Here is a 17,090-nt window from a genome sequence, read left to right on the forward strand (position 1 = left end):
TGGAATACTTTCCACTTGCCTGGATGGGTGCAGCTCCAACAACATTCAAGAAGGTCGGCACCATCCAGGACAAAGCAGCCCACTTGATTGGCAGCCCATCCACAAACATTCACTCTCTCTACCACCAATGCACAGTGGCAGCAGTACGTACCATCTACAAGATGTACTACAGGAACCTACCAAGGCTCCTTGGACGACACCTTGCAAACCCACAACTGCCACCATCTAGAAGGATAAGGGCAGCAGACACAGGGGAACACAACCATCTGAAAGTGCCCTCTCCAGGCTGCTCATCATACTGACTTGGAAATATATCACCATTACTTCACTGTTGCAGGGTGAAAATCCTGGAATACCTGTCCTAACAGCACCATGAGTGTACCTACACCACTGGGACTGCAGCGGTTCAAGAAGGCAGCTCACCACCACCTTTTGAGGGCAATCAGGGATGGGCAGTGAACGCTGGCCTGGCCAGCACTGTCCACATCCCATGAATGAACTTTAAAAATCTGGAATTCTGTGCTCCAAATCGCCATTCAATTGTTTTATAAAGAAATTATGCTATTGCTTGAGAGAGAGAAATATTCAGCAGTTTGTGGAGTGTAAAGGGAAATGGCTGATGTGAAGAGAAACACTGGCACCAACTTGATGGGCCGAATGGTCGGTTTCTGCACTGGAAAACCGTGACACCCATTTTCCAGAAGAGAGGATATACTGGAGTTAGCAGCGGCAGCTCAGATTGGCTACTTCCTCTCCAGCTGACTGGCATTGTGTCTTCAACTGTTCGCCCAGCACAAACCAAGGATACAACAGGGAACCTTTCACGTCTGTATGTCTCAGTACAAAACTCAATGGCATACTTACTGACCTGGGGCAGGCGATTGTTACAAATAGCAACTCATGTCATATCATTAGATAATTATGGATGAGGATGGCAATGAGGGGATTTTTCACAGTAACTTCATTGCAATGTTAATGCAAGCCTACTTGTGGCACTAATAAATAAACTTTAAAAAAGAAAGTTAATCTGCCCATCTTAATACAATCACGCTCAAGTCTCCCCTGCCCACTGCAGAATTCAAATGATTCCAGGGATTGTACTATAGCACTGTTCTTGGAAATCCATGTCATACACTGATTGTTCTTTGGGGTGATCTTGATTTTGGAGATTAATGGACAATATCAATTCAACTGTCCTTTATACCTTTCTCCTGATTTTCAGTGATTGGTAATAGATTTTAATGACATCAAGGGGTATGGGGAGAAAGCAGGAATATGGCATTAAGACAGAGGATAAGCCATGATTATATTGAATAGCATAGCAGGCATGAAGGGCCAAATAGCCTTCTCCAGCTCCTTGTTTCTTTGTTGTGTCACTGAGCATCACCCAGTTTATATCATCACCATGTTAAAACTACAGTTTTCACATGAAGGAACTTTTCTTGACATCATAATCTCAGTTTAATTTTCACTTCACCGAATGTGTTATTTAGACATACTCCTGCAATTTAATTTAATATATTCCATATATAACATAGTTAAAGCAAGCGAAAAAGTGAACAGCTCTATAGACACCCATGTCAAAGGCTGAAAAGCCCAAGTTTTCCCAGTCTTTCCTCTGAAATTCAGTCCTTTGACATTGGGGAATCTGCCACATGGCTCTTCACTGCACAATCTCCAGTTCACAAACGTCTCCCTTATGTTTGGGAACTTCAAAGGACACAACACTTGAGATGTGGTTTGACCACGGCACCATACTGATTGAACACAACTTCCTCTGACTTGCAGTCTTCTATCTTAGCCAAATGGTTCATTGTTCTGACCAACCACACGTTTCTTTATAAATCATTCTGCAGATGCAGTCTCAACATTAAGCCCAGGCCACTCCCGCCCCCTCCACCTCCGACTCAGTACTTCCCCACATCCACTACTGATTACCGCTAGTGAATACCCTGTTCTTTTCTACCCCTCAACCAATTTCTAAATCATTCTCACTTACCACAAATCCCCACAAGCTTCAAGTTTAACTAATAGCCTTTCAGGTGGAACTTTAGCTTTGAAAGTTAAAGTATGTATACCACAGTCTACTTGGGTTGCCACTTCCCAAAAGAAGGAATTAAGGATGTTGATCAGCCTGGATCTTCCTCTTCTGAATACAGCTGAACTGGATTAATCCAGACTCGAAACGTTGGCTCTATTCTCTCTCCATAGATCCTGCCAGACCTGCTGAGATTTTCCAGTATTTTATGTTTTTGAATTAGACTATTGTTGTATTGATAAACCTCAAATTTACCCCGATAATCAATTTTCCACACTGAACACAAAGACCTGGGGCGGAATTCTCCAGCCACGCTGGTCTAAAACCCGGAAATTCCCACTCGACCGTCAATGGCATTTCACGTTCTCCGCAACCCGCCCGCTAAATTTCCAGTGGCAGGTGGGATGGGAGAATGTGTCTTTATGTGTCAATAGTTGGCTGTGTTGATTTTGATAGATTTTTCTCTGGTTTTATTACAGACATTGCCCTTTTTTCAGATGGATCGTGTGTGTGAGGGTATTGAAGTAATACCCGTGTTGTTGAGATAAACAGTTCACTGGAGGTTAATTACTGTTGACGCTGATGCTAGTTCAGCTCCACCTCCAGAATGTGAAAGTCTACTAAGGTTAATCAATCTACCCCAAACAGCATTACTGGAAGGTGCCACATATGACCCAGGATCTCACCATGCTGTGTGACACAGGGCAGTGCCCACCGGGGTAACAAAAATAGAACATTTTTTACATCAGCAAAGTTCCTTTTCCTCCTTTAACATTTCTATTTGAACCTCCTCAAAAGGATTAATAGCCACAGACCAGCACCTGACGGGTGTGTGCTGGTGCAGGGGGATGTGGGCCGCAGTCACTCGACGTCCCTGGCTAGGGACGGCTCCTGCGTCACTCTGCTGGGATATCCCAGGGCAAAACCTCATCAAGATGTTTTAAATAATGCTAAGATTAATATTGTCTACATATTGGAGATCATGATAGGAATGAAATTTAGATCAAAAGTGAGTTGACCTCAGCTGGGGAGACGCATTTGTCCTCAGTGCCCTGTTTGAAGTTGGGTGGGGAGGCGGGGAGTAATCAGATTTTCCAGCCCTAAATGAGCTCTTCTGAAAAATGCGCGTGTGTGGAAGACAGAATTGAGTTGGCAACTTTTACAGACGCACCACAGACAGCATTCCTTCTGGTTGTATCGCAGCTTGGTATGGTTCCTGCTCTGCCCAAGACCATAAGGATCTACAATGGGTAGTGAACGTAGCCCAGTCCATCACGCAAACCTACCTCCCAACCACTGACTCTGTCTACACTCCCCACTACCTTGGAAAAGTAGCCAGCATAATTAAGGACCCCACACACCCTGGACATTCTCTCTTCCACCTTCCAATGGGAAAAAGATACAAAAGTCTGAGGTCACGTACCAGCCGACTCAAGAACAGCTTCTTCCCTGCTGCCATCAGGCTTTTGAATGGATCTAAGTTGACCTTTCTCTACACCCTAGCTATGACTGTAATACTACATTCTGCACGCTCTCCTTTCCTTCTCTATGAATGGTATGCTTTCTCTGTATAGTGCACAAGAAACAATACTTTTCACTGTATGTTAATACATGTGATAATAATAAAGCAAATCAAATATAATGTTCCCCTCTGGATGAATACCCCATTGATATCCACCTATAAAGAATGGCTATCTGGGGGAAGTAGCTGGCGAGCTGTGGAACTCTATTCAGCATGCAGCACTGCCTTCAGATGCAGACAGTCACTAGTTAGTGGCAAAAATATAGGGAAAGACTATGACCAGGAAAGGATATTTGTAGGATCACACATCCCTACAACTTACTGTTAATTATGGCTAGCTACTTATATTTTGTAAATGAAAACAAATACATTCACAGACTCATGGGATCAATTTGTTTTTAAAGTCTTGCATTGATTATGTGAGATGTTAAAACACTTCAGTAAACCCAGCTGTCAGCCAAGAGCTTACTGGGTGACAGGGAATGAGCCCAGGCTTCTTGATCCACTGTCACTCCTGCGACTTTCCATGGCAGGGTGCGAACTGGAAGTCGTCAAAGGAAACTAAGATCATGCTGCAAAGCATTGAGCGTACCCAGAACCTCAGACAGATTCAGCACTGAGTCAGAGACTGTGGCATGCAGAAGGACTGGGGCAACTGACTCCCAAACACAGAGTTGCACATAACCGTGAGATGAAAGGAAATTACTGCGGATGCAATAACGAAAACAGAAAATGCTAGAAAATTGTGGTGCATCTGGCAGCATCTGTGGAGCAGGAACAGAGCTCTGACCAAGAGTCATCCTGACTCCAAACGTTGGCTCTATTCTCTCCTCACAGATTTACAGAAAGCAGAGCAGGTACTAAGTGAATCGTTAGTTTTCACTCCCGTGTCAAAGGTTATTGCGGTCGAAGTGTTTGGAGCAACTCTGCTCCCCTTCAACATGCACAAAGCTTTTCACTTATACCAATTCCTAGCACCAGGTCAAATCAGATGAGGGAGGGGGGTGGGGGGGGGGGGTGCGGGGATTGACCTGCTGAGATTTTCCCAGCATTCGGTTTTTGTTGCACCTAACCAGTTGGGTTCTGATCTCTCCTCCGGCCCCACAACCCTCTGAGATATTTGGTTTCTTGGATGTCACCAGTTTTAATCCCTGCGCTGGTGGCCATCCCCTCCATTGCCTAGGCCCCAAGCTCTGGAATTCCCTCTCTACACCACTCCACCTCTCTTTCACCCTTTGAGACACTTCTCAAAACCTACTGCCTTAATCAAGCTTTTGGTCATCTGACCCAAAATGTCCCCATGTATCTCAGTGTTATAGTTTGTTTTATAATACTGCTGTGAAGTGCCTTGGGACGTTTTATCACAGTAAAGGTGCCACTGGTTTTCTCCTTTCCTCCCCTGAAGGCACTGACTCTTGCTGGTTTATTACTCTGGTGACTTCATTACGTGTGAGCCTTGCCCATGAGCGTCAGTCAACTATTTAACTTTATGGGCGCAACGGTGGCACAATGGTTAGCACTACTGCCTCAGAGCTCCACGGACCCGTTATCCATTCCTGGCTTCGGTCACTGTCTGTGCAGAGTCTGCACATTCTCCCTGTGCCTGCGTGGGTTTCCTCCAGGTGCTCCAGTTTCCTCCCACAGTACAAAAGACGTGCTGATTAGGGTGCATTAGCCATGCTAAATTCTCCCCCAGTGTACCTGAACAGGCGCCAGAGTGTGGCGACTAGGGGATTTTGACTGCAGTGTTCACGTAAGCCTAACTGTGACACTAATAAATAAAAATAATTGGGGCTGAGAGAAGGGGGGGGAGTATCACAGCCAAGCCAGATTAAGCTCATACACCTTTTTGAAAGTGCATGCATCCTCTGTCCAACTACTGCCTGATGAAAAGTCCCACTCTGCAAGCCATGCTATTTCGACTGAAGTGCACGATTTCAGTCCAAGTTATTGCAGAGAACTCTCTAACACTCTGCTGCTGGACATCCAGTTCTGCCCTGTTGGATGTTGCATTGTTCCAGCCTGTTTCCTCTGCTCAGGAAAAATTCAGCTCCTCACTAAATTCACAAACCGAGCTGTTGGATGAATATTTGTGTTAATCTGACTATCCCGCCCAAGTGCCAGGAATGTGTCCTTGAAGTTGCAAGTGCCATCAAACTGGATTTCCCTGCTGTTAGCTTCCTTTGAACCTTTTCTTTCGCCATAAAAAGAAAATAAATGAGGAGATTGTCTCATTAAGTACAAACATCATTGGAGATTAAAGGAGAAGATGGCTCTCAGGAGAAGTACTTCAAGGTTATTCCCCCCTTACCCTCCCACACTGTTGAGATTTTGCTGCCTTGTGCAGACAGAGCACCAAAAAAAAACTTGAAGGACAGTTGGCAACAGAGCCACCTTTTGTGCCTGTTACCATGTTTCAAAACTAATTCACCAACCTTTTCTCTCTTTTTCTAAAGGCGCTAACTCTTGCTGGGGTAGAGAGTTCCATGGGCAATCAATACTCATGGTGCTCTTTAGGTGAGAACTTGACAGGGGAGTGGGTATGATGTTGAACAATGGAAGCAATGAGGCTTAACCATTCAATTTTTTTTTAATCCAATGCCTATATATAGGCATATACACAAACACATGTACAAACAATGATATTAATTTGTGGACATATACACAAAATACATACATACACAAGAAGCTACAAAAGGTCGTGAATAAAGCCCAGTTCATCACATAAACCAGCTTCCCATCCACTGACATACACTTCCCACTGCCTCGGAAAAGCAGCCAGCATAATTACAGACCTCATGCATCCCGAACGTTCTCTCTTCCACCTTCTTCCGTTGGGGAAAAAATACAAAAGTCTGAGGTCACGTACCAACTGACTCAAGAACAGCTTCTTCCCTGCTGCTCTCAGATTTTTGAATGGACTTACCTTGCACTGAGTTGATCTTTTGCTACACCCCAGTTATGACCATAACACTACATTCTGCACTCTCCTTTCCTTCTCTATGAACAGTGTGCTTTGTCTGTATAGCGCACAAGAAACAATACTTTTCACTGCATACTAAAGCATGCGAGAATAAAAATCAAATCAAATCAAACCAATGTACACAAAACAATATTGCTATATGGACATATACACAAACCCATATGCACACTCACATATATACACTTACTTTCCTGCAATTATCTGACTACTCCGATTGACTTTTCCTCCTACTTGCACAGTTGCTTTTTAAAGTTTATTTATTAGTCACAAGTAAGGCTTACATCAACACTGCAATGAAGTTACTATGAAATTCCCCTAGTCACCACAGTCTGGCACCTGTTCCGGCCAATGGACCTAACCAGCATGTTTTTCAGACTGTGGGAGGAAACCCACGCGGACATGGGGAGAACGTGTAAACTCCACACAGACAGTGACCCAAGCCGGGAATCGAACCCGGGTCCCTGGTGCTGTGAAGCAGTAGTGCTAACCACTGTGCCACCCCTGCTGTGCTCAGTTTTACTGACCCAGTTAAGATTTGCTATTACATCACTAGCTGGAGGAGTAACTCGAGGCTTTCTTGGGCTGCACTTCTCACCAGGCACCACACATTAACTGAGGGGACTCCAGGAGCCATGGCGACAATACAAGAAGGTGGATTCCCTTCACAATTCTTTGGTTGTTCTGCTCCTTGGGACAAGGGGCATTGATGGTGGAAGGTCACATTCGCCTGCAACTGCTCTCAGAAAAACCTCCCACTGCGATGACAGTAAACAAAAGGCCAGTGTGGATCAGTGAAATGATAGGCAAACATTTGGACAATTAGAAATCCCTCAAGTGACAAGGTTATTGGCTCCTAATAATACGACTACAGACTGAAAAATGCTGAAACTAAGAGACACATTTCCATTTGTAAAGAATCACAGAAATGTGGAGTTACCACAAAATAGTTAGAGAATATTTTTTACCTTGAAAAGTTGCAAATTCATTCATTAAAGTTAGTGTTTTCAGTTCAAGGCAAAACAAGTGTAAGTGGGTGTTCTAGTCTGGCTCAAAACTGCAAGGCACACATTCCCCTTTGCTCATACATTGAGTCATAGTGGTTTACAGCAAGGAAACATTGCTATGTCCTCTTCTGATCCCTGGCTGGGTGGCCATTCGAACTTGGGGAGTGCATTACAATCAAGCTGGATTCCCACATGTGCAGACACTGGAAAGTAACCTGGAGAATGAACCCCAAAACACGATCCTCTCTCTAAGGACATTAAAGTTTAACAATAGTGCTCTGACCACACTCCTGGTTCAGATCAGCTAATTCTGCACAAACGGGGAATCAAACCTGGGACTGTAGAAAGATTACCGCCAATGGTTTGCTGAACTGGAAGTTGGAAGCCAGGTACACACTTAGTGGGAGTTCATTGTTCAAATATTACACTGTGAAGCTTAGCTGTTCCACTCACCTTGTAGGGCCTCTTTGGCTCGGGAAAGCTCGGTCTCCTTCTGAGCAAGCTGCACTTTCAGCTCGGTCACTGACAGGATCTCAGCCGATTTCCCCGCGTTCGAATCCTCCAGCTCCTTTGTCAGCATTTCCTTCATCTGCCTCAGCCACTGCACCTCCTCTTGTAGTTGAGAAACCTCCTCACGTAGAAGCACTGTCAACAAACCAAATACAACACCTCAGTATCAGAATGATAGCTCTGGATATGACAAAATGAGGGCAATATATTGAATAAGGATCCACATGACCACCTCTAAAGCTTTCCAACATGTGCGAGACCAGGAGGAATGCAGGAAATTCACGTGAAGGAGTTGGAGCAGTGCTGATAGCACATCACTAATTTCAGATATACAACACGCCCCGAGCCGCAGCTTAGGTACAGAATTGTTGGGCGAACATTTGTTTTATATAACAGTGAGCACTGGCTGGTGATTGGCATCACAGCCAAGTCAGATTCCAGTTTCTTCCTCATTGGGTCCAGACTCCTTTGGCTGGCCTCCTCCCACTTGCTATTCACCCACCCACTCTCTGCATCCTAACTCACACAAGTCTTGTTCAACTACAACATTGCTGGCATACGCTTGTTCCGGTGAGCCATGCCTCCCTCTTAAAATTCTCATTCTTGTGTTCCAATCCCATTGTACCCTCCCCCCTCCCTATAACCTCCTTCTATCCCACTGCTCCCAAAAAATCTTTGCACTCCTCTAATTACAGCTTTCTGGACATCTCTAAATTCCTTTGCTCCCCCATTGGCAGCCTCTCTTTATTTTATTTCTCCTCCTTTAAGCCTCTCCCTATCTTGCACGTTTCACCTTTAGTATTCCACCGAGTGCATTATTTACATTGATATCTTCTCCTCTCATTCACCTCCTTTTGTGGGTAAGGAATAAGAGATTTGTTCCACGGAGGCTTAACTTTGGGGATTTTTTCTGCACCAGTTCAGGTCTTGGGTGCTTCAGCAACCAAAACTGAACACAGAGACGCTGAGGACGGCACGGTGGCACAGTGGTTAGCACTGCTGCCTCACAGCGCCAGGGACCCAGGTTCGATTCTGGCCTTGGGTGACTGTCTGTGCAGAGTCTGCACGTTCTCCCCGTGTTTGCGTGGGGTTCCTCCGGGTGTTCTGGTTTCCTCCCACAGTCCAGAAGAGGTACTGGTTAGGTGCACTGGCCATGCTAAATTCTCCCTCGGTGTACCTGAACACGCACCGGAGTGTGGCAACTAAGGGATTTTTGCAGTAACTTCATTGCAGTGTTAATGTAAACTACTTGTGACTAATAATAGTAAGTCTAAATGAGTGGGCGAGGGTCTGGCAGATGGAGTACAATGTTGGTAAATAAGGCGACAAATGCAATTTTGTCCTCCATTGCTAGAGGGGTGGAGTTTAAAAATAGCGAGATTATGTTGCAGCTGTATAAGGTGCTGATGAGGCTATATCTGTACAGTTTTGGTCTCCTTACTTGAGAAAGGATATACTGGAACTGGAGGGGGTGCAGAGGAGATTCACTAGGTTGATTCCAGAGTTGAGAGGGTTGGCTTATGAGGACAGACTGAGTAGACTGGGGCTACACTCATTGGAATTCATTGGAAGAATGACGGGAGATTTTATAGAAACATATAAGATTATGAAGGGAATAAATCAGGCAGAAGCAGGGAAGTTGTTTCCACAGGCAGGTGAAACTAGAACTAGGGGGCATTGTCTCAAAATAAGAGGAAGCAGATTTAGGACTGAGTTGAGGAGGAACTTCTTCACACAAAGGGTTGTGAATTTGTGGAATTCCCTACCCAGTGAAGCAGTTGAGGCTACCTCATTAAATGTTTTTAAGGCAAGGATAGATTAATTCCTTTACTGTTCAAAAATTTAAGGTTATGGTGAGCGGGTGGGTAAGTGGAGCTGAGTCCACAAAAAGATCAGCCATGATCTTATTGAATGACAGAGCAGGCTCAAGGGGCCAGATGGCCTACTCCTGCTCCTATTTCTTATGTTCTTACAAACTTTAAAAAAGATGTGCCAAGCTACCAGATGGGTTTGTTGTCAGTGCAGGCTCGATGGGCCGAATGGCCTCCTTCAACACTGTCGGCATTCTATGATTCTATGTGCCAGGTTTGGCCGGCAGGAAGTTCCTAAAATCCATTAGGGATCACTGGTAAGGTGCATTGGTTGTGCTAGCAGCAGGTAGTCCCAGCTCAGAACACTGAACTCCCCTCCCCTGCACAGAGACAAGGGAAATGAAAACGGAAAGAGGTGTTATCAGGAGAGACACAGCAAAGTGTTGTGATCTGAAAAGTAGATTCCACAGTCACTTCCAAAAGGGAACTGGGAAGAACACTTGCACAGGAAAGACTTGCAGGGCAATAGGGAAGCAGCGGGGTCAACTAGATAGCTTCTTTAAAGAGTTTGCACAGTGCTATGGGCAGCTGAACTGATCCTGCCATTAAGCGCAATGACACATTTGAAACGATCCCCACAATGGGGGGCACGGTGGCACAGTGATTAGAACTACTGCCTCACAGCACCAAGGACCCGGGTTCAATTCCAGCCTTGGGTGACTGTCTGTGTGGAGTTTGCACGTTCTCTCTGTTCTGTGTGGGTTTCTTCCGGATACTCTAGTTTCCTCCCACACTCCAAAGATTTGTAAGTCAGGTGGATCGGCCTTGGTAAATTCTCCTTTAATGCCCCAAGATGTGTAGGGTAGGGGGGATGTTAGCAGGGTAAATACAGGGATAGGGCCTAAGTGCTCTGTTGGAGAGTTGGTGCAGACTCGAAGGGCCGAATGGCCTCTTTCTGCACTGCAGGGATTGTATAATTCTACCTCCAGGAGAGGAAGACAAAGGGGAAACTGAGAGAAGGGAGAATATCCCTAGTCTGGTGTCATCCATTGTTTTCACTCTTACCAAGTGTCTGCTTTCCTCCCCCACTTGAGTGCAGCCAGTGGAACCTCATTTAATTGGCAGTTTTGCGTGTTTGAGCGTTGACAGGATATATAAAGTGACTGCTGCAGTTCCCTACAACAGAACGTCAGTTACTGCTTGTCAAGCTGCACCACCGTGCGAGACATTCTGAGAGCCTTTAACAATAACACAAGGCATTATATCAATGCAAGTGTTGGTATATTAAAACCTTTTGAGTGTTAAAGACAATTCTGTAAATTTCCAATTAAAGGGCAAAGCCAGATGAGAGGGAAGAGAAGAAAATCAAAGGCCCAACTCCCTCCAGTAGGATTGGATGATGCATTGTCAGCAAATTGATGGGAGCGGCTGATGAAGTGAAGTCAAGCATCATGGTTAACATTCCCGCTCCATCAAGGTCTCATCCTGCCCCAATCACTGGATCAAATCAGTGTAATAGCTGGGAAATGTCCAGTCGGAAGAAGACATAGAATTTCATCAATTTTACATTAGCTGGGAGAAGCAAAGAGCCATTCAACAAAATCTACATCTTTAAAAATCAACCCTTTACCCACTCCCAAAGCCAGAATCAAGAACTGGGGTCTACCCTCCTTCCCCAACCTACGATCTGTCAGTGCAACGCTGCCCGGGAGTTTCCAAAAGAAATCCATCAGACAGTTAAGCTAAGAAGCAAAATGTGGCTCAATACCAAACCAGAATTACTCAACTAAACCCCGTGGCTTCAATAAAGCATCCTTCTGTTTGATCTCCTATTGATATCGATGTTTGCACCAGCTGCCGACAAAGACCCAGAGTTCGATCTGAAATTTAAACGATAGCACTGGATTACCCTCAATTATAGCTGTGGGAAATCACAGCTGTCCTGTTTGAAATGGAAGCAAAGATGGGGAGTGCAAGGCACAGGGGTCAAGGGAATCTTCAGCAAGTGAAAAAAAAGACTTATTTTAGGGCTTTGGCAGTGGACTGTTAAACACGCAACTGCCTGCCAAAGATTCACTCGTAACCAGGCTCCATTCATCCGCAGTCACTCAATGGGTGGCACTCTTGCCTCTCGAGTCAGAGGTTCATGGATTCAAGTCCCACCCCATCGACTTGAACACCTAATCTCAGCAACAGTGCAGTACTGAGGGAGTGCTGCTCCATCAGCGATGCAATCTTCTCCGCCCCCGTCTCTTGGCCAATGTTTACTCCTGAAGCAATATGACGACCTGGTCATTATCACATTACTGTGCACAAAATGGCTGCTACACTTCATTCATAAAAGACACTGCAACTTGGCTTATCCTAATATCAAATATATTATCCCAATACGTGTAAAAGCAAGCCTTTCAAACCTGCCAAAAGGTCGGATCTGCAGTGCTGAAACAAGAATTATTTTTGCTAAACAAATAAGCAAGGGAGTAACAAACAGAAAATGGTGGAAACACTCAACAAGTCTGGCAGCAGCTATGGAGAGAGAACCAGCATTCATCTTTCAGGTCGATAACCCGGTCGCCAGAACTGAAAAACTTTACTGACGTGACTGTTTTTAATTGCTGGCAAGTACAGAGTGAAGGTCTGTGATTGGATGGAAGGCCAAAGAGCAATCAAACAATGAAAGGAATGATGGTGCAAGACAAAAAAACTGGGTGCTCCGGTTTCCTTCCACAGTCCAAAGATATGCGGGTTAGGTTGATTGGCCATGCTAAACAACTGCCCCTTAGTGTCCAGGGATGCGTAGGTTAGAAGGATTAGTGGGAATAATATGTAGGGATATGGGGATAGGGCCTGGGTGCGATTGTATTCGGTGCAGATTCGATGGGCTGAAGGGCCTCTTTCTGCACTGTAGGGTTCTATGAATTCTAAGAAAAGTTGATGGTACATAAGAACACAACAAGTTGGAGTAGGAGTAGATCACGTAGCCATGTTAAATTGGCCCTTGGCCCATTGAGGCTGCTCCACCATTCAATACATTCATAGCTGGTCTTAGGCTTCAACTCCCCATTTTGCTTAAATCCTTCCCCCAAGATACCAACAATCTGTCTGTCCCAGCCTTAAGTGTTTCCAACGATGGAACATCCACAGCCCTCTGGGCCAGAGAATTGTAAAGGTTTGCCACTCTTGGTAGCGGGATAAATAACGATACAAAAGAAAGCGATGAGCTGAATTCTGCCCAGCACCTGCTGCCCAAAAAAACAAAAGGGGGCAGACGTTATGATCTGAAATTGTTGAATTCTACGTTGATCCCAGAAGATTAGAAACAATCTACTCGAAAGATGAGGTGTTTATTCGACTTCTTCTGAGTTTGATTAGGAGAGAGCAGGAGGTTGAAGGTAGAAAGGTCAAAGTGGGAGTGGGGACAACTTTAGTTAAATATTTGCTGCTGATGTCAGGGAGGCAAGAGACTGTAAAGTCACTTCAGTCACACAGGTCGTACCTGTGCCAAGATCAGGGCTGCAAGACTACAGAGGTGGCTCTACCTTGCCTGTTCAGGGCATGAGCAGGCAATCTGTACAGGTGCCCACCCTGTTCTGCTGCCAGTAACAGCAGAGGTATTTGCGGGAAGGTAGTTGGATAAAGAGCAATAGTTGTGTCAAGTTAAGTACCTGTCTGTTTAGGCTGTGGTCACGGGAGAGCAGTGATCAACCTGAGGCTCACAACCTGGGCATGGCACTCTCGCCTTCTCCTTCACTGGGACGCTCATTCCTGATTGTCTCTCTCCCTGGACACAGAGACTCACAGACAGTACATGTCCACAACACAAGAACCTAACCTGTACGTCCATGGCTAATGCCATGATAGCAGCATGACATTGCATGTGTGTGTGTGTACGAGTGTGTGTGTGCGCATGTGTGCATGCAAGGAGATTTTAATCTAACCCATTAAGTGGCAAATAGGTTGGTTCAAGGCAGATACCTAATTTACAGACCACTAAAGTCTATGGAGAATACGATCAAGCAGTGTGGGCATTTGACTCACACTGCTGAGGTGGTCAAGTTAAAATCAAGGTCCATTGTGTTTAACAGTGAACGAAAGGTGGTATTTTTTGTGGCAGGGGCTCACAAAACCAAGGAAACCCAGGGGGCTGGGCAAGGAGAAACAGGGCTGTGTGTCTCACGTCAATAACCATTCATCTGGGCAAAAAGGCTTCTTTAATTTCTCCTCTCGCACTGTGACCCAGTGTGATATTCCACAATCAAAAAGGGTGGGTAGATAAATTCTAATCCTCTGCAAATATTTGGCTTTGAATGTCCATGGGGAGCTCGATTTTGCTGAAAGGTTTTCCCAAGTAATCACATTTAATGTAAAGTGACACCCACGCATTCATGTTGAGAGAGCCTGCCATGTAAAGGTGAAGTGATGGCTATCACATTTCCTTCAATTCTGCTCCTGCGATTTGCGCTCTAGAAACTTTGAATAATCAAACAAGAAATTACACATCCCTGCAAATCGGCCGAGTGCTGATGTTAAAGCTTAGCTCAGTGGTAGCAATTTCTGTATTAGAATGCTACAGATTCAATGATTTAATCATAAAATCTAGCCTGACACAGCATTAAAGGGAAACTTCCATTTACTAAGGCAGTGATGCTTTGCATGATGTGCTATGCTTCGACTGCCCTATTAATTGGCTCTTCCTATGCACAAAATGAATGCTGTGTTTGTCTACATAATCATTGCACCTGGAGGTAGCACATTGTACGTAAAATGTTCTGAATTTTTTAAAAATCAGAGATAAGATGCTTTCCAAGTCTGCTTTTTGTTGACTGCAAAACACAACCAAAATAAAATCACAGAACCCCTACAGCGCAGAAGAGGCCATTCGACCCATCGATCCTCTGACAGAGAATTCTCTTTTACCCAGGCCCTATCCCCGTAACCAATTCCCATGGCCGATTCCATCTAACCTACACATCTTGGGACTCTAAGGGACAATTTATCATGGTCAATCCACCTAACCCGCACACCTGTGGACTGTGGGAGGAAACCAGGGCACCCGAAAGAAACACACACACAGACATGGGGAGAACATGCAAACTCCACACAGACAGACACCCGAGGTTGGAATTGAACCCGGGTCCCTGGAGCTATGAGGCAGCAGTGCTAACCACTATGCCACCGTGCTGCCCCGATAGAAACTATCAGTCTAATTTTCTGTTTAAATTTCCAGTCTCCTGTCCTGGCCACAAAACCCAGATTTGCGCTGAAGTACAGTTAGCTCTCCAGACCATCTACCGCTGCTCCCTCACCAAATCCAAGGCATTGCTTTTCATGTCAATCTGATCAAACGATTTTGATCTTCCATTTAACTATAAAGGTATCACAACCCCATCAGATGTTGTTTCAAGGTCTATGGGATAGGGGGCAAGAAGAAGCATTTATGTTCCTTACCACTTGGTGTACTCCACCGGGAGGTTTGTGGGACATATTTAGCCTGCTGGTTGAGGACAGGGTGGAGAACAGGGGCTATCCATTGTGAGGACTTTGAGAATGAAGACTCCCTCTACCTGTGTAATGCAGAAAGGTCATTGTGCTTAGGGAGGGCAAAGAATTGCCAAAACTAACATGAGTGTCTGAAGACTGGTGAATAAGGACCATGCTGTGAACTAATCCAACTAGGTCCCTTTCACTGGCCATATCCTCACCCCTCATCCTCGGCACATCCAATACATCAGCAGTCTGGACAGGACAGAGAACAAATAGAATTGCAACAGGATCTGGCATTGGTGGTCAATGTTCGGTCCTTGGTAGTTAAGACTACAACGTAAGTGGTTGCATAGAATCCCTAAAGTGCAGAAGGAAGCCACTCGGCCCATCATACCTGCACCGACAACAATTCCACTGAGGTTCTATTCCTGTAACTCCATGTATTTATCCTGGTAATCCCCCTGACACTAAGGGGCAATTTAGCATGGCCAATTAACCTAGCCCACACATCTTTGGAGTTTGGGAGGAAACCCGAGCACCTGGAGGAAACCCATGCAGACACGGGGAGAATGTGCAAGTTCCAATCAGACAGTCACCCAAGCCTGGAATTGAACCCGGGTCCCTGGCGCTGTGAGGCAGCAGTGCTAACCAATGTATCACCGTGCTGCCCCAGGTCACCTGTGCGAAGGACACAAGTTAAGCACCACCAACCATATAATTTGGAAGTGAGAGGAAGGTTCTTTACACAGAGAGTTGTGGGGGTATGGAACGCGCTACCGAGTAGGGTGGTGGAGGCAGGAACGTTGGACTCGTTTAAGGTTCAGTTAGATAGACACATGAGTGAAACGAGGATGGAGGGTTATGGTAGGGGCTATTAAATAAGGTTAGAACCTCGGGAGACACCGGAAAAGCAGTCTTGTAAGATTAATGTTTTTGTCTTTTTATTCCGCAGGTGGAGGTCCACGTCGTGTCAAACGAGGGGCATGCACACGGTGGGTCGTGCATGGGCTGCTCTTGGAAGTTCCGGGAGTGGCCTAGTACTTCGTGTCGGTGTGTGTGCTTGATCCTGGACCGGTAGACGGGCGCCGCAACAGCTCGGTGACTAGTACTGCTGGCTGTGCAGATACATGGATTTGGGCCTGTGTCTGTGGGAGTTTGCGCATTCTTCCTGTGGTTGCGTGGGTTTCCTCCGGGCACTCCGGTTTCCTCCCACACCCCAAAGATGTGCTCTTAGGCTGATTGGTTTTACCAAATTGACACTATTCTCCCCTGAATCTGGCTAAGTTAGGGGTTCCATTCGTAGACATGCAAGGTAGAATAGGTGTAGGGTGATGCGGCGGCACGGGCTCGTTGGGCCGAAGGGCCTGTTTCCCGTGCTGGGTTGTTCTTTGTTCTAACCATGGTCACTAGCTCCAGGCAGGTTAACACACGAGGAGATTCCCAGCCATCTGCCACCTGGTTCATTCTGACGTTCCAGATGTGGACACCTTTAATCTGTCACAACCAGAATACCTGGCACATCAGAATCCTAACCGAGACTTCCTAAGAAGCTTAGTCAAAACGCTAACCTAGCTGCTAATAAGAGTGAGAAAATGGAAGTCGTTAATATCAGCAGAGAAAAAGTACTGGAGAAACTCAAAGATCTAAAATACCTAGGGACCTGATGGCCTACATCCTAGGATTCTAAAAGAGATTGCTGCAGAGATAGTGAATGTGCTGACTCTGATTTGCCAAATTC

The 17,090-nt window shown here is 45.5% G+C and overlaps 1 protein-coding gene across 5 annotated transcripts in view; it reads right to left on the minus strand.

Annotated features, from left to right (window-relative positions):
- The window catches only part of kazna (kazrin, periplakin interacting protein a), a 610,507-nt gene that overhangs the window by 159,600 nt on the left and 433,817 nt on the right, over nucleotides 1-17,090 (minus strand). For all 5 annotated transcript variants that reach the window (XM_080214942.1, XM_080214943.1, XM_080214944.1 and 2 more), the window contains one exon: nucleotides 8,001-8,192. In XM_080214942.1, coding sequence (XP_080071068.1) covers nucleotides 8,001-8,192 — 192 coding nt within the window. The remainder of the gene's footprint in view (nucleotides 1-8,000; nucleotides 8,193-17,090) is intronic.

Source organism: Carcharhinus amblyrhynchos, chromosome 30, assembly GCF_965287045.1.
Source record: "Carcharhinus amblyrhynchos chromosome 30, sCarAmb.v2.hapA, whole genome shotgun sequence".
Classification (NCBI taxonomy): Eukaryota; Metazoa; Chordata; class Chondrichthyes; order Carcharhiniformes; family Carcharhinidae; genus Carcharhinus; species Carcharhinus amblyrhynchos.